Raw genomic sequence first — 22,837 nt, 5'->3', positions numbered from 1 at the left:
AATTACCACACAACTCCAACTTTCTCTGGCCTTTGTGTACTATTAGTATTAATTAGGACTGTAAATGAATCAAGCCGAACAAGATAAACCTTGAAATCTGACTTTAGTCATATATATATAGAGGTAAATGAATATGCTCTTCCGTGCTGCAAATCGTGTATAAATCAAAGAATTTAATTTGCGCTTTCTACTGAGTTGGAAAGAAAAAGTATCGGAAATAAATTTTATCCAAGTCATTTAACCGTCCCGTGGCCGTGCATATATATATATATTCTATCTGTTATTTTATTTTAAAATTCATTCGCATTAACATTTAACACCCATCCTGAAAAGCCTCCTTATCTTATGAGACCAACAGGTAGCGTGTTTTTTGGAAAATGGATGATGCAAGAGCAAGACTTACTGCTCTCTGTGCACTATTCCAACATTTTCAATTTCTTTTTTTGCATGATATTGCTTGTCATATTGCAGCTGTTCTGTTCTGTTCTGTTATGTTCTGTTCTGTTCTGTTGCATACATTTTCTTTTCCTCATTGCTCATGTATAGAGAACCTGGGAAGCGTGCACAGTATGGGAGATTTTTTTTTTTTTAAACATAGAATTCTCTTCTATAAAATTGAAGTTCTCTGGATCGATGCTAATATTTTTCGGAACTTGTCACCAAATATTGTTTTTTGACCATGCCAACATGATAGGCATGATATATATATTGATTTTTATGATTTTTATTGTATAGAAAAAAGTTAGACGACCGTCACTGAGTTGATATAACAAAAATTTCTTATATTATTTAGCTTTTATGTGCGTCTATTTTCATTTAGTATAAAAAAATAAATGAAAGAAAGACGGAAAAGGTAACGTGAAAAAGTCAATTTCTTCACATTTGAATTTAGAAGTGTTAATTAATCAGTGAGAAAAATAGGTGAAGACAAGTTGTATAATGATTTCACGTCGGCTCTCTTCTCTTCTCTTGTCCTTGTGTCCGCTCCTCTCCCTCCTCCCTCCTCCCTCCTCCCTCCTCATTTTATTGTTATAAATTAAGTGAGTAATCGATCGAGTGAAATTATAATTAGTCTCCTCTCCTCTCCTCTCCTCTCCGCTCCGCTTTCTTTTCTTCCTTAATTTTGTGTAACTAGATCTTCCTTAGACACAATTAATTAACAAGTTGTCACTTCAAGTTCAAACTCCAAATACAAGTAAATGAAATATATATAGACCCCAAAATTATTAAATGAATGTTACATAATCATTATGTTAATTTATTTGGTGGGATATATTCCAATCAACTCCCAAAAGGGTAGGGTAGATTGGTAGGTGTATTCTAGGTATGGTCAAGCAGGGATCGATGTGGTTGTTAGATCTTGACCTCATATATATAATATATATTTGTAGCTTATTCTAATCATAATTTCCTATAATTTAATTTTGGAAAGTTTCGATGGCACCCCTCACATATTCCAAATTTATGAGCAACTCACTTCAACCTCAATTTCCCAAATACCGAAATTGTACGGCAGCTTATTGTTGATGAATATTTAATTATTTACGATGGGTTATAAAAGAATGCAAATATGCAATACAATAATAAAGAATTAAATGATGATTTTTTTTTTTTAAAGGCACCCGAGGTTGATAAATGAATTATTTCTCTTTTAAATAGTGCATGAACATTGAACACTATGATTGATAACAAGTTCTGTTAATGTAATTTAAAATGAATGTTTTGACTGGGATGTTTACATAATAATATAATATAATATAATATATGTGTGATCCTCAGGCACTGTTACAATTATATTGACTTTCTTAACTAACTAAATTAATTCTGAGATGCTTATTTCAAAGCAATATACCCTTATCCTTTTAATTTCACGCTTCTTATATATATATATAGTATATACATACATGATACATGTGCCGGCCGGAGTAATTAAGATTTTGAATTTGGTTCAAGTGGCTGGGGACATGAATTTTGAGATTTAACTATCACTTAATAACCTCTCTCTATCTGTAAATGGTTAGTTTAATTTTCATAGCAATACATTTTTTTTTTTTTGATGGAACCCCACCAATAGTTCAATTGAAGCAATTTAATTTGGACAAAGGTCAGGTCAGAATTAATATCTTAAAAATACTGAAACCGTACTATATAATATTAGTATGGTTCCGAAAACCTGCACATGCTAAAAACCGTAAATATGATTCCATCTATTTCTCAAAGATAAGAAAAATAAATAATAATTATTATTAATTATTATTAATTTTTATTTCTAAAAGAAAATTTCGCAGTGCATGCTCAATTAAGATTAAGAATTAAAGATTTATGAACGAACTTGTGACAAACCTACGTATTAATTTTTTACAATTAGGCCTTTGTTATTTTCTACCATCGACCAACATGCAGCTACAGATTAAATATAATTAATATTACATGCCAGAGCGCAACTCCATGCATGTCACGTATTGGTCACCTAGCTAATGTTAATTTGACCCCCTACCTTAGCTACCTATGAATGAATTAGTAACCCCTGCATTAATTAACTCAAAAAAGGAATCTTTATCTGGACCGTTCAATGAGCTTTGAGATTCGTTCATATTAGATCCGCACTAATATTAAAGATCCCTTATGTTTTAGGCAGGGATTGAATGAGCTCCGTTCATGATCAGACGGCTGATATATATATATGTATTAACTCAAAAGATGCCTTTTGTTTTAGTTAATGCAGAAGATGCGGACTCAAAATTTATCTTCCTTCAGCATGTTGCACGATCCCTAATCGATACTAAATATTATATATAAAAAAATATATATATATATTATCTTTTAAAACGGAAACACAGAAGCTCGCATGAAATTGATGTGATAATTATAATTCAATTATTGCATTATTACATTGTTAATAGCATAATATCGTAGAAAATTTTAGTATTATAAAGTTAAATATGTTACATTAATACATCTAATATATATGATGTGCACTTTGCACAAATTTAATAATTACCATATGTTAATACATGACTGATACAGTATGAATTTGGTTGGTTCGTGCTTGTAAATAAATATATGTACTCGTCGTTCAGACAGAGTATCATCAAACAATTAATTAAAATGTGGTCGATTAATAACTATTTTATAGATAATTATGTGGTTTCATTGAAATTATCTGAATATATTCGTAATTTATTAAAATAATTAATTTAAGTCATCAAACTTATCAAATAAACTTATTTTAATTTAGTTTACTTGTTAATTAATAAAATTTCATAAAATTGCCATTTAAAAAAGGCCCAAATAAGAATAAACGGACTAAATCGAACAGACCGAATAAGAATAAACTGATCATGACTTAATAAAAGACGGACTAAACTGACTAAACGTCCATTTAAACAAAAAAAAAAGTGGTTCTACTAATTGGTGTCTATAATAGATAAACATGTACTATATTAACATAATTAGAGTTCATACTTCAATCCAAGAAAAGAAAATAGAGTTCATACTAAAAATGCATTTCTTTATATATAGAGTTCAAATACCTCGTGTCTTTCATGTCTCACATCTTTATCTTCATTTTTAAAATTTAAACAGTCGATTAGAACCGCTCAACATCATCTCTATATTAAAATGTGTTGGAAGATCAATTTTTATACTTTTTTTGGGTATTTTTTACTTGTTTTTTAGATAGATAGAATTTTTTTTAGATTATTGTGACTATTAAAAAACGGTGATTTTGTATCTATCTTAAAATATAGTAAAAATATAAAAAAAATATAATATTTGGTGTCCAAGTACATTTTAATGTAGACATTTTAATATAGAGATCATGTTAAGTGATTCGAATTGACTGTTTAAACTTTAAAAACAAAAATAAAGATGCGAGATACAAATAAAACATTAAAGACATGAGGTATTTGAAGTTTGAACCATACTAATTTATATTAGATAAATATTTAGTTATCCTAACAGAACTAACGTATATACTGAAAAGACACGCATTTATATTAGACAACCAAGTGTTATACTAATATAGCAACTGTTTATACTAACAGAGTATGCGCATACTAAAATAGGAAGCGTTTAATTGTCCACAGACTTTTGTTCATCATTTGTTCACAGCTTTAACTTGCGTGAATACTATAAAACTACTTCTACATGCTGTATAATTATACAATATATCACATAAAATATTTTAGTTAATCACAAAACATCCAGCAACTATTTGAAGTGGTTCCATGATAGTTAACAACAAATTGCAACTTGCACTACAGGCCAAAAAAATTGTACTTTCAAACTGTACTTTCGGATATTGCAATTATAGGAAGTTATTGACAGTTATTTTGACAAAAAATGTGATAAAAAGACAAAATTAAATTTTTCGATTAATTTTTTTATTCTTTTTTCAAGATTTAATGAACACACAAATAAATCATCAAAATATTGAATACTATAAAATTGACCACTTTACCTATAAAAATAAAATGTACAGACTATAAAATTACAGACATGCAAAATTCACATATGAAAACGATAAAATATAATGTTAAAAAAATATCAATTTTCAATACTGTAAAACTATCAAGTTAAACTGTAAAAACAACACGTAAAAACTATAAATTTTTAACAATGTAAAATTAGTAGATGAAAATGATTAAATAAAATTTAAAAAATATCAATTTTTAATACTATAAAATTGTCAACTTAAACTGTTAAAACAAAACGTAAAAACTATAAAATTTCAATAATGTAAAATAAGCAGATGAAAACTGTTATACTAAGTGCACCTCTAATTGCTCAAAAAAACTGAAATTAAATTGCAATTGAAAGTAAATATATGAGTTTAGAGAAATTTGACACGCAGGATGTTAACGGAGTTCGGCAAAACAAAAGCCTACGTCTCCGGGGCTTCGCAACCTCAAGTGGTGCACCTTTCTATTACCCAATACGAAAGGATTACAACTTGTGAACCGTTGAGCCCTTACACACCAAGCGGGAAGTCAAATGGTCAACTCAAAGAGATGAGAACAAGGTCTCTTAGTTCAAGCTACTCAAGAGAAACACTCAATAGATCACTCTAACCTAATCCAATTTGAGATTAGTGAAGTGAGTTTGAGGTTGTTTGAGGGATTTTAAAGTTTTAAGCTCTCACAACAATGGAGTAAGCTAAGCTCTCAGAAAATCACTTTTTAGAAGATTAGGGTCGACTGAGATGGATTGAGAAGAAAACCCAATCCCTTATTTATAGAGTCAGCTAAAAAATGAGCTGTTTGAGCTAAAACGTTACAACGTTTTATCTCGTAATGCGATTCTAGGTTTTTCAATTTTCTGACAGCTCAGCAAATGATCCAAAACATTATAACGATTGTCTAACGTTTCTATAACGTTTTGCACTGTAAAAATCTTGATCAAAAACAGGAATTTCTGAAGCTCAGAATTAATTAAAACGTTATAACGTTTGTGACTTGATTTTTGAATTTGATACAGCTGTTTTTAACATTCTGACATTTCTGAAACGTTACAATGTTTTAGAAAAATGTTATAACATTTCAAGTTGTTTCTATACAGTTGTGCTTTAGCAGTTCTGACAATCCTAAAACGTTATAACGTTTCTATAAACGTTACCAACATTTTAGATTCCTTCTGTGTTTTGATCAAGGTGTGCTAAAAACGTTACAACGTTTTACCAACGTTTTAGTAACGTTTGTCCCTGTTTAAACAGCCTCAAGCTTACTTGACTAAGCTTCTGATTTTACAATTTATGTTCTTCATAAGAGTCTTCATGATTTTTTCAGTCCAAGTATTCCATAATGCAATTCCATTTGACTTGAACCTACATATCTTTTAAAAAATAGAAGAAATCGTAAAATTCAATAATTGTATGTTTTTGCAAATTAGTCAAATAGACGAAAAATATTATTGCACGAACAACAAAAATGATAAAACAAAATGTAAAAAATACAAAATTTCAATACTATAAAATTGTCAACTTAAACTATAAAAATAAAACATACAACCTACAAAAACCAATACTGTAAAATTGCTACATCTAAACTATAAATCAATTGCATGTATACAACATCCAGAACATTCAAAATAAAAAATCAAAAAATAAAAACAACAATAGCTCAATACTATAAAATGACACATCTTAACTATAAATATAACAATTTCAAACTGTAATACACAATTGCTCAACAAAACACATCAGTTCAACAACATATTTTCAACACATTCATAATATTCACCACACAATACCAAACATAAGTATATCATTCAACATCCAAAATAGCATCAAACAAACTATGGAAAAATAAAACTTCTACATTAACAACCTTCTGTGAACATTGTTGGAATGAGTAAGAAGCCTCATCACAAGAACCATACGTTCTTTTGAGATATAATCCTACATACAAATAAAATAAACAATGTAACAAATTGGATTTATTACATGTAGGTATTGTAAAACTGTGAACTATATCCTATAAAACACTCTATGTATCATCTAAAACAGTGAACTATATCATGTAAAATTGTGAACTATATACTGTAAATATGTAAACATCAATAATAGATACTATAAAATAGTGCATATATCATGTAAAAATGTGAACTATATCCTGTAAAAACACTCTACATATTTCACCAGATCTGAAGTGGTATATGTTAATTGACTACTTCAGAGACGACAAAATCTCGTCGTGTTCTTCTTCCGAAGGTGAAATCGAATACTGTAAAACAAAATATAACATCATGTAATTTCGTACATCAAATAATTCAAAACAACGGCATAAAGAAAATGTACTATGCATTTCAAATCAGACCATCAGATAATGTGAGATCCGTTATTGAACAGTAAATGATACAATTAAAATTCAAATCAATGTTCATATAATGCATACACGTCTGAGACTACATCAATTCAAATGAAACTTCAATAGAAGCAAGGAAATCATGATTATCAATTCAAATCAATAGAAGGAATGAAACTTAAATAGATTAGTAAATAAACAAGTGGTTTTGAATACTGTAAAACCACAAGATACATATTGTAAAACTACAAAGTGAATACTGTAAAATAACCTGATTATGCTCCAGATCGCCTCGCTCTTATCTCTCTTCTCCAGATCACCCCGCTCTCATCTCTCTCCACCAGATCGCTCCTCTGGATTGCCTCTCTTATATCGTCTTTCTCCATTAGAATCTAAGGGAGATGCCGGAGAAGTCTGTCGGAGAGAAGAAAGCGCCAACAAGTAGTGGTGCCGGCGAGTAGTGGTGTTGCTGTTGAAAAATGAACTGTAGGAGAGTAGGCCGTTCAGATCTGCACGATCAAGAACTCGTCGAAGAGGAGACCGTCAAAGGAGAGGTCGTCAGAGGGAAGGGGTTGAGGAGAGGAGAACCGCCAAAGAAGAGGGAAGCATCTACCGCTAGAACTTTTGTTTCTGTGAAGAGAGAAAGAGAAATCGAAAAGAGAGAAAGAAGTTTTATGACATTGTTGAGAGAATGAAGAGGGAGAGATCTGGGTTAGAAGGGTAGAGAGAAAAGAGAGATCTAAGATGCTTAACCGTTAGAGTTTGATAATTAGTAGAAAGTGAATAAAGCTGTGGACAAATGGTGGACAAAGCCTTGTGGACTAAAATTTTTTCTCTATTAAAAAGATGAATAATCATTTCTGTACCCACGCTACAGTAACTCCATTTAGAGGAATAATGTATTATGGTCCCCACTAATTATATTGTGTCCACTAATTATTATTCTAAAAAGATATTATATAGTCTAAACTAATTATTATTCTAAAATCCCAGCAGCACCCTTTCAAAGCCTCGGCACTAATTCCGCGTCAACATTTCTCTAACAAAAATATAGTTGACTTCATAAAAATAAATACTTCAGTGCATATATATAAATACTTTCAATATTTAGATGTTAATACTTTCAGTGTCATATGTAAAAAGAGGAGGGATCCAATTACAACATTATGACAGTTTAGGTCCCCACAAGCAGTTATATAAAAATTACAACATTGTTTACTATATAGATATAAATATTTGTGTTCTTTGAACTATATACTTCAAGATTTGACTATTAATATTAAAAAAAGTTATAGATCTGGAACGGTTGCGGTCCCCACAAACAATTACGGCAGTTTAGGTGCGGGTACGACGTCAGAAATTTCAAAAAAAGGTGCGGGTAGGATTATTTAAAAGTAATTAATTTATCATTTACATTGTTTACTATATAGATATAAATACTTGTGTTCTTTGAACTATATACTTCAAGATTTGACTATTAATATTTTAAAATAAAGTTACAGATCTGGAACAGTTGCAGTCCTCACAAGTAATTATGGCAGTTTAGGTGTGGGTACGACATCAGAAATTTTTAAAAAAAGTGCGGGTACGATTATTTAAAAATAATTAATTTATTATTTACATTGTTTACTATATAGATATAAATACTTGTGTTCTTTGAACTATATACTTCAAGATTTGACTATTAATATTAAAAAAAAGTTATAGATTTGGAACGGTTGCGGTCCCCACAAACAATTACAGCAGTTTAGGTGCGGGTACGACGTCAGAAATTTCAAAAAAAGGTGCGGGTACGATTATTTAAAAGTAATTAATTTATCATTTACATTGTTTACTATATAGATATAAATATTTGTGTTCTTTGGACTACATACTTCAAGATTTGACTATTAATATTAAAAAAAAAGTTACAGATCTGAAGTGCAGTTATGGCAGTTTAGGTGCGGATACTGTAGCACGGGTACTCATATCAGCTTCCTAAAAAGATATGTGTTTATACAAATTTATCACAATCTTTATACATAAATAAAATCATTAACTGCATCTCTAGTACATTAATTACATATCACCGAAATCTTCCGAAATCATATATATATTGAATAAGAATATCTCTAAATCTTAAATCCTGCATTGGAACAAATATTTTCTTCAACGAACAAATATCATTTAATTTGATTTATCTTAAATCCTGCATTGAAATTTGATTTATCTGCTTTTGTGTGGGTGTGAGATCGATGCAGTATTTTTTATTTGAATAAAACGGAAGTTCATTTATATCATTTAATTTGAATATAATTTAAGTAAATGACAGGTTCATGATACAAATATAAGCTTTTGGGCCTATGAAATTCATTCATTCATAAAACTAGACTAAAATTATAATAAAATAACTAAAACTAATTAAAGTAATTTAAAAGTACTGCACTTATGTAATTACTTTTTTTTGTTTTTAATATTCAAAAATTACAAAAGAAATTTCTCTTGCATCAGAAATTAAATTATGATATGGATGAGCGAATAACAATTAATATTTTTACTAACATGGTGTTTTAAAATAATTTTATTAAATGAAATATTTTTTAGGAAGCTGATAATTGTACCCCAAACAAAGTACCCATGTGCGTCCCCCATCCTTCTAGAATATCGACGACAAAAAGATCAAGTTTTACTTCATACAGCGCAATAACAGTACCAATCTTTCTTTATTGTATAGAATTTCGTTGCATGAAGAGAAAAACGCTATGTTAAACAAATTTAACAAAAGCACCGCCAAATGCAGCGAAACAATCGTATAATTTAAATATATAAAAAAAAACGTTTAATCTACTACGTTCAAGTGTTTAACTTTCATTGTAAATGAGTTAAATTTTCATTTTTAAAAACAAAAACAAATCCCCGAATTCGTCCCTGAGCAAAAATTTACATATCTAAACTGGAATCAATCCCCAAGAACGTCCCAGAGCATGAAATTTACACCTCTAAATTTGTACTAATCCCCGAGGGCGTCCCCCAGCACAAATTTTCTTCATTTGTGCTGAATGTGCCAAGAACAGTACATGTGAATAAGTAAAGCATGTAAACCAATATGTACTGGCAAGCAAACAACATAAACAAAGCAGCATTGAAAATTTGTGCATATAAACCTGTGTTTACAAACGCATTTTAAAGCATATAAACCTGTATTTACAAACATTGAAAAATCTGTGTTTACAAACATATAAATCTGTGTTTACAAACACATTTTAAAGCTTATTCTTCAAACACATTTTAAAGCATATAAACATGTGTGTAAAGCAAGTAAACTAATATAAACCTGTGTTTACAAAAATTAAAAAATCTGTGTTACAAACATATAAACCTGTGTTTACAAACACATTTTAAAGCTTATTCTTCAAACACATTTTAAAGCATATAAACCTGTGTGTAAAGCAAGTAAACCAATATATACTGGCAAGAAAATAACATAAACAAAGCAATGAAAATTTGTGCATATAAACCTGTGTTTACAAATATTGAAAAATTTGTTACAAACATATAAACTTGTGTTTACAAACACATTTTAAAGCATATAAACCTGTGTTTACAAACACATTTTAAAGCATATATACCCTTGTATGTAAAGCAAGTAAACCAATATATACTGGCAAGAAAACAACATAAACAAAACAATGAAAATTTGTGCATATAAACCTGTGTTTACAAACACATTTTAAAGCATATAAATATGTGTTTAAAAATATTGAAAAATTTGTTACAAACATATAAACATGTGTTTACAAACACATTTTAAAGCATATAAACCTGTGTTTACAAAAATTAAAATATCTTTGTTACAAACATATAAACCTGTGTTTACAAATACATTTTAAAGCTTATTCTTCAAACACATTTTAAAGCATATAAACCTGTGTTTACAAACATTGAAAAATCTTCATTTAATGGATTACTTGTTCAAAATGGAGACTGTATTTTTAGTTATTAAATATCAAAAGCTGTTAATTTGCATAATTAAAATTAGAACCAATCCCCCATCACATCCCCGAGCTAACTGGGTTTAAATTGTACTTTAAAGTACGTTCAAGTAAGTAGTTAATTAATTATTACATGACTGTTAATAAGCTGGGGGACTAGCTCGGGGATTAGTGATTACAACTCCTCCTAACAGACTGTCCACGAAATTAAAGCGCAAGACAAAACCGTGCAAAACTAACATTTAAAGCAATCAATGTAAAATAACAATGCGCTAAAACATCGATGCGCTAATTAATGGCAAATTAACAAATTTTCGTTATTAGCGGACAGTTAAATCCAGTTAAACCAGTTCATAGACGAGCTCGGATTTTATGGCTCGGGGTACAAGAACATTTCTCTATTTTTTATTTGTGAAATTATCGAAGACGATTGTACAAACTCTTGTTGTTAACTTCTATGTTCAACAGTTCTAAATAAATTGTTCAATTTAGTATATATATATATTTTTTTTTTGCATCGTTAGTTTGTTACTCAGAATTCCAAAATGATATGACGCCAAATTGTTAAACTTAAAGTGTCCTATGTTTAAAAGTAAAAAATATATATCTAACCGAAATAAACTGACCGTCAAAGTCAAAACCAAAATTATTGGGTTAAAGTTTCATACACCAAAATATTTTTAAATAAGGATTAGACCATAATAGTAAAATTTAAGCACTAATCATGGATGTAAACAGGGGTAATGGAAATGAAATGGTCAAAAGGAAGCAGGATAATTGGTTGCATCCCATTCCCACCTCAGAACAACAAATTGGTTCACAGATAAATAAAAAATAAAAAAATTCAACAAAAATAAATTTTAAACTTAATAATAATATAAAATATGAAGGAGCGATCCAATCAGGATTCATTTCCTAACCCAACATGCATGTGACTGTCAGCAGCAATCCCAATGCCTGTCATAGAATAATCTCCATCTTATTTAATTAATTACACCATCCATTTATTAATAGTTTAATACAATGCCTAGCCTAGTTCATATTCCCTGAAATCCCCATCAATTTCAGTCATCTGCAATTTGGTATCCTACAAATCAGGATGCTGAGGTTGCTGTTTTACAAATATAATACTATTTTTAATAAAAAAAATTCAATAAATTTTTCTTCTTCTTTTTTCTGCATTTTTGACTCTTTTGTCTTTATATGCTTCTTAGATAATGTAACAAATTTACAAGATTTAAAAAAAAATGTTCTGATCTGTCTTTTACAATTTCCAAGCGGATTGCAATCAGAATTTTACTAATATATCTGGTTAGCAATCATTGAACTTCTGACGCTTTGATTTTACAATTACATAGGGTTCTGGAAAAGTAAATTTTCAGGACAGTATCTAACATTAAATTTTATTACCAAATTAAATTATGGAATCCAAATTCTGTGAAGAAACTCAATTTTTGTGTTTTAGATCGGGACCGTCGGATTCAAATTTAGGACAATTTATTTTGAAGTGAAGCGCACACATCGAATGACGGATTTGAATACTGAGTCAATCCCGAGCGACGGATTCAAATCGGACAATCCCGATCCAAAACCCCAAAAATTGAGTCACTTTAGGGGATCTGGACCCCAAATTATGAGGATGAACAATTTGATTGTGTATATGAGCATATCTATTTTAGCATGAGATGAAGAGTTTTTAGCTATTAAAAAGCACAAATAATTCATTTGACTTAAATTGTTATTTTTGTTGAATACATTTATTTAAACCAAAATAAATAGATAAATTTAATATGCACAATCAAATTTTTTGCACATCAAAGTCATCCAAAGTATTACATTTTCATAAATTAATACTTACGTTAGGATATAATTTTAAGATTGTGCTTCATAACTAACTTATTACAAAAACAAAAAAAAAGAACGGAAGAGGAGGAGAGAAGGCAGCGAATTCACCCCTTGTGCATTCCGAGGCAGCAAGTTCACCTCTTGTGCCTTCTCTCCTTTTTTTTTCGTTTTCCTCCATAATTTACAATTTTAGAACAAGTAACCGGCTCAAATAAAATCCGATGAGGCCTTTGTTTCTCTTTAGTCCTCTCTTTCCGCCGCGTAACTCCTTTGTGTAAAACAATTTATGCATCAAAATGCACATACTATGAATCCACATTTGTCAATTTAATACATTTATTTAAAAAAACATAATAAAGTTTGTTTATGAGATGCTTTGATGTGAATCAAAAGTTAATCATCAACATAGTAGTTTAAAAAAAAATGTTACCTAAAATCAATAGTTAATTGGGGGAGAGAAAGAAAGAAAACACCAATTAACCCTAAAATAGAAGATCCAGCTCTCCTCCAATCAAGCAAACTTTACTTGTAGTGGGGTTGGTTGATTTTTTTTTTTTCTCTCTTGGGGAAGGTTAAAGGATCTTTTCCAGCACTGGAAAAAAGTTAGTCAATGGAAACAGTGTAAAACAATGGAAAAGCAAAGTGTGCGGTTGAAGCAAAATAAATTACTCTTTTTATTTTTTTCTTTATTCCTTGGCTTCTTTCTAAAGATTTTGAAGCAGAGAAACAAACAACCTCAGAAGAGAACAGTACCCACTCTTACTGTGTACTATTCTGCCTGTGTGTAGTCAGTGTCGTTGTGCACATTTGATTACCTACTGAACAGTAAAGCATGAAAACGAAAACATAAATTTATAACTATGGTTTCTTTTTTCCCACCCCCACCACTCCACCAGAAACCAAAAAAAAAAAAAAAACATTGAATGGTATTTTAATTTGTGTAGTTATTCTAACTTGATAGTACCAAGTACCAAGTATATATATTATGTGGCGGTGGCGGTGGCGGAGCCAAACAGAGTTTAAAACGAAAATATGAGAAATCGAGAAAATTCGAGGTTTCGAAAGAAAGAAAGAGAGGAAGAAATACCAAATATGAGAGTTCGAAGAGACCCTCGGCTGCTTACTCGGTTCCAAACTAGATTTCTCGCAACAATCGGAAGTCTGAAAGAAACGGAAACTCACACGCTCTTTTTCTTCTCTCTTAGCCAAAAATCACTTGAAAATGGGAAAAATGACGAAGTGGGAGAGAGAGAAGCTTTGATTTGGGTTTTAGGGTTAAAATTACCCTGAATGCGGATGCACCCATCCGCACTGTGGGTGGCTTGACCCGCACTCAGCACTTGATCGTTTTCGGAAGTGAAATTTAACACAGAAATCACCCGCAGTGCGGGTGGCTGTTGGGATTTGCGCGGTGCTGTAACCAAAACCCCTTTTAGGCTTAAGTTGCGGAATGACCGTAGAACAAAAATTTCTACGGCCAACTTAAGCTCAGGATTAAACGGGGTATGTCAGGAAACTTTCCAAGGCGGTCCACCTTCAGTATTCCTTTGGCATCAAAACCCAATTTAATCCTTTTACAGATCTACTCCATGATTGATTTCTAAAACTTTAATCTACTTACAAATTAAATAGATTAATATAACATATTTATACCTTGTTTCCAAATCACAGTTGGAATGCAGACCGAGCGAGTAGAGCCTCACCAGGGAAGGAATCGACTCGGAGTATCACACGTGTGATACCTCTATCGGTTATCCACCAGGACTAACCGGAGAGCGGTTTATTTCTTCTGCCAGAAATACCGTAAACCGCGGAATTCTGCAAAAACACTATTCACGGGGAAAAGACGAAAACCCGTAAACACGAATTTTCGGTTGCTCAGTTTCATCAATATGCAAAACTGACATACCGCTAAATTCGGTAAAACACTATTTATCGATCCCGTAAATATTCTCCACAACAACCCGCAAGATTATACGTCAACTACGTATAACTTTCTTTTCTCAACCGAAACACTATTTGGGAGAGAAACCGAGAAAGAGAGAAAATACCGATTCGTTTCTGCACGAAAAGATACATGTGAATGTGCATATGTATATATGTGAATATATCTTTCTCTCTCTACCCCTCCACCCCTATTTATAGTGTTTAGATTCGGTTGCAAAAGACCAAAATGCCCTCCAAGTTCGGCCTATTTACAAGATATGCCATTGACACCTCATCCTTTTATATGTGAAATGACCAAAATACCCCTTCCACACCCTTCCACATTCTTCTCCATGCTTCTACACATGCAAGGTGGCATAGGTGTGAAATGACCATTTTGCCCTTGTGGATAGGATTGATGACATGTCATCTGGATAGGATCAATGACGTGTCATGCGGATAAGCACGAATCTGAAAAGACCCGAATGCCCTCGGCCCGAACACAAATAATATTCGTATAATTATTCTGAACAATTATATATATATTTTTCTTTCGGTTATTTGTTTCGGTATCGATGACGTGTCATCTGGATAGGATCGATGACGTGTCATGCGGATAAGGACGAATCTGAAAAGACTCGAATGCCCTCGGCCCGAACACAAATAATATTCGTATAATTATTCTGAATAATTATATATATTTTTCTTGCGGTTATTTGTTGTTTCGATAATTTATACAATGTGTCCTGCACATTTATAAATTAACCGGTTAACTTTTATACAACGTGTCATACACGTTTATAAATTAACCAATGTTTTTGCTTGTTATTTTTACATAACATTTATAATTTAATTATAACACGTATAATTAATTATAACCATCTTAATATTAATTATAATCAATTTATAATTAATCAGTAAGATTCTCCGAGTAACTCCTATATGGTGTGACCCAATAGGATCTGTGTTATGTTGGTAAACAGAGTTAAAACTGTTTTAACTTCTGTTAGTCATGGGTGGCATCTGGCAACACATCATGACCATCCAATTACACAGATGATGCTGTACTGTACAATATCACGATCCAGTAAACAATTTACTTGTGTCTGTTCTTCTGTCTCATAGCTATCAGATTAGTTTCAAGGTAGATGTGTGTCATCCTTGCTAACTTAATCTTTTCTTGATCTTGAGCAGATTATCAAATATAATTACTCTTGTAACTATACCGCTAGCAGATAATCTTACTCTATCAAGGGGCCCAGTGATGCTATAGCTCGTATAGAGATACGAGGGACAAATAGTATTCTTGGTAAACTATCACTTCCTCAGCTAAGCTATACATATGGAAAAGCTACCGTTATGACTGCTTTTTACGGACAGCGGTGGATAAAAATCACACATACATATTTCTCAGTGGGAACGATAAATACCTCATACTGTAGAACGTGACACTGAATGAAAACATAAATGACACGAACACAATTCTATTTAATGTTTCATTCGGGGTCTGTCAAATACCATGTTCCTAGAACATGTATCTATGTGATTAAAATGACATCTCGTGTCAGGTGGTTTGTAAAACTTAACCATCTTTTAATCCACATACTAACCTTATAGCGGTAATTAGTGTTCCTGCTAATTACCTTGGTCAGTGACCTTTTAAGAGTATATATCATCTATATTATGGAGTTTCACAATTTCAGTCATGAACTCGAAATGATCCATAAATTCAATAATACTCAAGGCAACAAAATGATATTAATCATCCAATTCATGAACAAAGCTTTATGATAAATTATCGTATTATTGACTTCTAGATTATTACAAACTAACAGTGGCTTCACCCGCAGTCAGGACTTAGTAGATTTTTGGAATGAATTTTAACACAGAAATCACCCGCAGTGCGGGTGGCTTTACCCGTAATCAGGACTTAGTAGATTTTTGGAATGAATTTTAACACAGAAATCACCCGCAGTGCGGGTCACTCACCCGCACTCGGGACTTAGGCAAGAGTTCAGGAAAAGTCCGAGCGTAGTGCGGATGAATTCCACCCGCAGTGCGGGTCAACCTCATCCGCACTCAGTACTTAGCTGTTTTCAGGAATTTCAGTTCAATACAGGAATTCATGAGTGCGGCTGAACCCATCCGCAGTGCGGGTCACTCACCCGCACTCAGTACTTAGCCAATTTTTCAGAATTTCAAATCAACACATGTTTGAATGAGTGCGGATGCACCCACCCGCAGTGCGGGTCAACCCATCCGCACTCAGCCTATAAAATCTCAAAATCTCAAAATTTCAACGCGGTTTTAATTCATACTTAATTTACTTATTTAGGGGAACCTTAATTAAGATTTAAACTTCCATTTTATTAGCAAAATTTTTGATTCTTGCTTTTAAATCCTTTGACTTTAATTATTAAAATTTGGTAACGTAACAATTATACTATAAATACAGAATACACACACTACTGTTCTTATTACTTCAAAAATCACTGTTTTAATTAATATTTTCCAACTTGTTGCATAATTAAAATATGGTAGCCACTAAATCATACAACGAAATGACTGATTAAACATTATTATACTTATAATTTTGAATTTATTAATTGTTTCATAGGATAATAAATAATTAAATACAATATACTATTATCCGAGAAGTTAATAAAAAAAAATCATACTTGTCATATAGATTGATAATCAAATAAATTGCTTTTATTAAAAATATCTAAAACAAGTCGCTGACTTCATAGATGAATATAGGCTCCAAATTTATTTATTTATTTTGAATTTTAAATAATGGACTTCAAACACGGAGAAATTTGACTTAAATTCATGCTCTGGACACCACTCCAAGAGCAAATGCGCAATCAAGACTGCGTATAAATACTTCCATTATATAAAGGTAATTGAATAGGAATTTCGCAAAAAAGAAAACCTCTTCCCTAATTTATAGTCAAATTGAATACAATTTATAAATCACCAAAGAACAGTATTCTCTCTTTTTTCAGGAGAGAGATTCAAAGGGAATGTGACTCAATCAGGAATGGAGCTTAGATGTAAAATACGTCAGGCACCTTTCTTTCAAAGCACTAAAATATTTCATGTACTTTTAGTCTTTTACCAAAGAGAAGGAAAAAGGGGGAAAAAAAAAAGATGTGTGCCAAGTCCCAATAAAATGCATCAGCTAACAAAGTAACAAACCTAATTGAGATTTTTTATTATTATTATTATTTTTTTTTTTTTGCATAAATGCTTGATGCACAAAAATACTTACACAAATGAGTAATTGCCCACCGCTGAGCCAAATTTCTCTGTATTTTTTCCCCGATGAAGGCCGGTGATATTATTTTGACCAAAATTTTAGCATATAATAATAATATAGTATAAATATTTGATTCTTTATTTAGTAATGTAATGCGAAAATGAAAGAATATACTTACTACAATGAATAAAAATGTTATTATCTTACTTTGACATGCACTCTATTCCGATTATGAATAACGGAATTGGATGAATAAGATTCGAAAAAAATGACTGGGATACTCTTTCGTCCACTGTATGAAGGTAGTTGTGTGGTACATTTGGATGTACGTATAGCATTGAATGGAATGGCGACGTACTCTGTGGCGAATAGGAGTGATATTAAATTAAATTAAAGAGGGAAAGCGAAGTGCTAAGCATCCTTTTGTTCCCTTCTCGGCTTCTCCCTCCAATTAATGATTGGTGATCTCAATAACTTATCGCAAACAACATCTGCTTAGGGACTCGCACTCTGCACTCTGCACTCTATAACTATTATTATGTTGAGTATCATTATGCCCAAACACAAACAAACAATACATATAATATAATATAATATAATACCATAAATGATAAATCTCCGTTTCATTAGAAAGAAAGATTATACATACATTAATACATACATGATACATACATCCCCCCCCTTCACCTCTCCTTCCCCTCACCCTCACTTCACCCCATCCCCACCTGACCTCTTCACCTCTTTCTCTCTCTCTACTCCTTTTTTCATGGCAGAAAAGCTGTCTTAGAGCCCATAAAGATTTGTAGATTGCTAGGAGACAGAGCCCCCATTTTGATCTGCTCAGGATAAATCAGGTCACCTCTCTACTATAGTCTACTATAGATAAACAAAGTCAAGTTTCTCTCTCTTTCCTTTTCTACTTAAAAGGAGAACAAAAAAACCCCACTCTGTTCTCACATTCTCCATTCATTTCTCCGATCAGCTCCCACAAAAAGAAACTCAGCTTTGGTCCAGAGTTGAGAATAGTGCTTTCATTTCAAATATCAGGACAGATCTTAACAGCACTGAGCAAAGAAAGAATGAAGGAGATCTCCTCAACTCTACACTGAATTCTCCTACATTGCATGAATTTCTTACTCGTATCTCACAATTATCCCTTGGTACTTGTATTTATTTTGCCAATTGCGTGATTTCCTCTCAAAAACCAACAAATCAGTGCTAATTTCAAAAATGAACTGTGGAGAGTCGAGTGAAATGCCTCATTGTTTTTTAAATCTCAATTGGGATCAATCCATAGATCCAAATTCCCAATTAGACTCCGCACTCAACTCAATTGTCTCTTCTCCAGCACCAAATCTTATCTCACAACCCGAAATCTCGCCTCAGTCCCACTATATCAGTACCAACGGCACAATTGGTACCAGTACCGGGTCCCTTACTTCACCTCCACCAGAGCTTAACCTCTCAATGGGGGGAGGCAGAGCGGGTCTCATGCCTATGTTGCCTAATCTTGTACCAATGAACCATATAGACCAGTTCCAACCTGATTCTAGTTTCACTCAAAGGGCTGCCAGACTCTCTTGCTTTGACGGGCAGAATTATCCCGGGTTTATAACCCAATTTGATTTAACATCCATTAAGGATAAAAGGCCAGAAACTGGACTATTAGGTGGTGGACAAGTGACACAATTGCTGGATAAAGCTCAATTGGGGTTCAACAATGCTGTTAATGGTCATGACGAGTCATCAGTATCAGACCCGGTATCAGGTAGCGGTCAAATTGGGTTACCGGGTCCATCAGATATCGGTGTGAGAAAGAGAAAGGCATCAGCAAAAGGAAAAGGGAAAGAGACACAAAAGGTACGTGGAAAAAGTGGCACTAAATGGATCTTTAATCAGGGGTATTTTTGTAATTCTTCTTACTTAGCAACACTGAAAGGTTAAATGGAGGGTTTTTTTTTTTTTTATATTATTTGTAGTGCAGAAATTGTTGTTCAAATTTCTCTCTGCTTTACATAATTCTTTTTATTAAAAAAGTGGAAATTTTATAATAATTGAAACTAAAATTTTGCCACATTTACTCGCACCTTGATTTCATGAGCAGAAAATTGAAATTAATCAAGTAGAAGCCAATTAGGATAACTATTTAGCTCTCAAATTCTAGATTGAACAAAACTGACGAATAGACAAGGAAAATTACCTGCAATCCTGCATGAGCAATTAAGTATTATTTCCAATTTTTAATTAAACCCCAATTTAAGCATAATTAAGCTTCATAGCCCTCTCAGATTAGGAATCAGCATCAGTTCAGGCCAATTTATCTCAATTGAGCATCCATTGTTTATATTAGCCTCACATAGTACTGAATTGTACTTGTTCATACTCAATGGACACTTAATTTTCAAATTGGCACAAGATCTGATATTGTATTTCTTATATGCTAAAGGTTTCAGAGGATAAGGGATCGGATACAAAGAGATGCAAGTCGGTGGAGAGTAACGGGACACAAGAAGAGGGAATTAAGCCCAAATCAGAACCAAATGGGAGTGTCAGTACTGGTACAACAGAGAAGGGCAATGGTGCCAAGAGCAAAGGAAAGGATACTGGTACAAAACAACTACCCGAGCCTCCCAAGGATTACATTCACGTTAGAGCTAGAAGAGGGGAAGCAACCGACAGCCACAGCTTAGCTGAGCGGGTATGATTTTAAAATTACTTTTTCGAATTGCTCTTGTATTTTATGATCAATGAATATAATTTTCTTCTTTTTATGTTTTTGTTTAGGTTAGAAGAGAGAAAATTAGTCAGAGGATGAAGTTATTGCAAGACCTTGTACCAGGCTGCAATAAGGTGACAATTCTATGTTTTTTTTTTGACAATTTCATTCTTTGAACATATTGAAGCCCTCCTATGTAAAATATTCAAATGAATCCTTTTTAAATCAATCACTGCACTTTTATTAAGGTTATATAGAATTCCATTTGCAATGTTTTGAGAGTTCTACTGGTTTAGAGTAATTTTAATATATTTTGTTGGTGAATGTAGGTAGTAGGCAAAGCAGTAATGCTAGATGAAATCATAAACTATGTGCAATCATTGCAACGGCAAGTTGAGGTATGTATTAAATCTCTTCTATATACTTGTCCAGATTCAAAATAGCGATATCTATATAATTTTTATGTTTAATTTTCTGAATTTCCTTTTCTTTTTTTTTTAATTATTGTGATCAGTTTTTATCAATGAAGCTGGCGACAGTGAACCCCCAACTAGATTTCAACAATTTACCGAGCCTGCTTACCAAAGATGTAAGTTTTGTGTTTCTAAAAGGAAAACAATAATTCAGATTACGATGCTTGTAATAATTATACAATAGTAACAGGATCGTTGAATAAGAAAGGCACAATAAACAGAAATTTACTGTACCTAATTTGAGAAAAGGAAATGGCAACTTTACTAAAGTATAAACCCAACTGTACATGAAGTTAACAGCTTTTTTATTGGTATATGCAATTTTCTTTCTACTGAAGTAGGTCCCTGAGAATTTTTTGATTTCATGACCAACCTTATTCTGTCTTGTACTCATCAGCTTTGTTTGTTTATATTTGTTGTGGATGTGTGAATTCAGATGCAACAAGCATGCGCTCCATTGTTGAATTCATCATTTCCACTGGACACATCTGGTTTGGCCTTACCATTCACTAACAGCCAACAGCAAGCGAATCCCCTCCATTTTGTTTCCTCCAGTCCCTCTTCAGTTGACCCCCACAACACTATGCACCCTTTCTTTAATGCTATTACAGATGCTGCTTCTCAGGTAAACACTGTATAATTTGTGGAAAGCTTACTTTTCTCACTTTTGGGGGTTATATGTGATATTTTATTGCTTTCTGGGATACTGATGAAAATTTGCCTATAAGTTGTTAATTACTTTTCATATTTTTTTGTGGTAGCTTGGGGCGTTTTGGCACGATGATCTGCAAAATGTAGTTCAGATGGATATTAGACAAAATCAAGAAGAAATTCCTGTATCCTCTCAAGCTTTCAACGGTGCGTTTCATACAACCTTTTTTTTTTTCTCTCTGTTTAAAAAACTTTCAACTTAGTACCTGGTTGTGTTATTATTAAACCTTGCTTATATATTTTATATGTTACTGTTAAATTTTGTAGGTACAATTCAACAAGCTCATATGAAGATGGAACTATGAATCCTAAATTCCTTGTTTAGAGCTTAATGCTTCTGTGTACATAGAGATGAGATAGAGAGTTTGAGAGACGAGAGAGGAATGATCATGCAATGATTCAGCTAACCACCTATGAACCCGTTTAATGGCTGCTTATTTTTCAGGATATTGTTATTCTTTGGACAATCTATGTACCATTATAGATGTGTAATATTATGTTGTAGCTTAGTATTATTGTTACATAATTGGTGGTATGTTAGAAAAATAACCACCGTAAAATTAGAAACTTAAACAAGATAATATTGGTTGTCTTATTACCATTTTTTCTGAATATTCTCAGTTATTAATGCTATTATTAAATTATACTCTGCTTGGTTTTTTTTTTTTTTCTCTTTTCACTGAGGGAAGCAACATTTAGTAATGTCAAGTATATTTAATTACTAACTTCAAGTGATATATGTACCTGATCAGAATGCAATCCTCAACAACACTGAAATTTACAGCCTTTATCTATAACCGAAAATGTTCATATTTAACATACTTCTTAATATGTGAATCTGCAAGTGGTTATATCTAACATGCAAAGCATTCATCATTTTTTTTTCTTTTTTTCTGAATAATTAGAGGAAATTCAAGTTAATTTTTTTTGTTGAATAAATAAAAATATAACTTCTGGACTTTTTATTTTTTAGCGACAAAAGGAAATAACACTTTTATTATCAAGTTTTTTTACTCTTTAAAAGAAAATATCAATACACTTGTCTTAATTTTATTAAGATAACTAGCTCATCTTGTATCGATTCACTCCTTCACTCCTTACTATTTGAGAGGAGCCAAACCCTAGGTTAT

At 32.1% G+C, this 22,837-nt stretch overlaps 1 protein-coding gene across 1 annotated transcript; it reads left to right on the top strand.

The window, feature by feature from the left end:
- Positions 1-18,486: 18,486 nt before the first annotated feature.
- LOC144561691 (transcription factor bHLH77-like) lies at positions 18,487-22,288 on the top strand. The gene is made up of 8 exons (XM_078310740.1): positions 18,487-19,667; positions 20,254-20,505; positions 20,592-20,657; positions 20,853-20,921; positions 21,038-21,112; positions 21,433-21,621; positions 21,758-21,854; positions 21,975-22,288. Exons 1-8 carry the CDS (start codon positions 19,038-19,040, stop codon positions 22,010-22,012), a joined length of 1,416 nt encoding a protein of 471 aa, XP_078166866.1. The 5' UTR covers positions 18,487-19,037; the 3' UTR covers positions 22,013-22,288.
- The last annotated feature ends 549 nt before the right edge of the window (positions 22,289-22,837 follow it).

Source organism: Carex rostrata, chromosome 11 (genome assembly GCF_964058835.1).
Source record: "Carex rostrata chromosome 11, lpCarRost1.2, whole genome shotgun sequence".
NCBI classification, from domain to species: Eukaryota; Viridiplantae; Streptophyta; class Magnoliopsida; order Poales; family Cyperaceae; genus Carex; species Carex rostrata.
The sequence above is the reverse complement of the archived record's forward strand: the minus strand, read 5'-3'. Positions and strand labels throughout refer to the sequence as shown.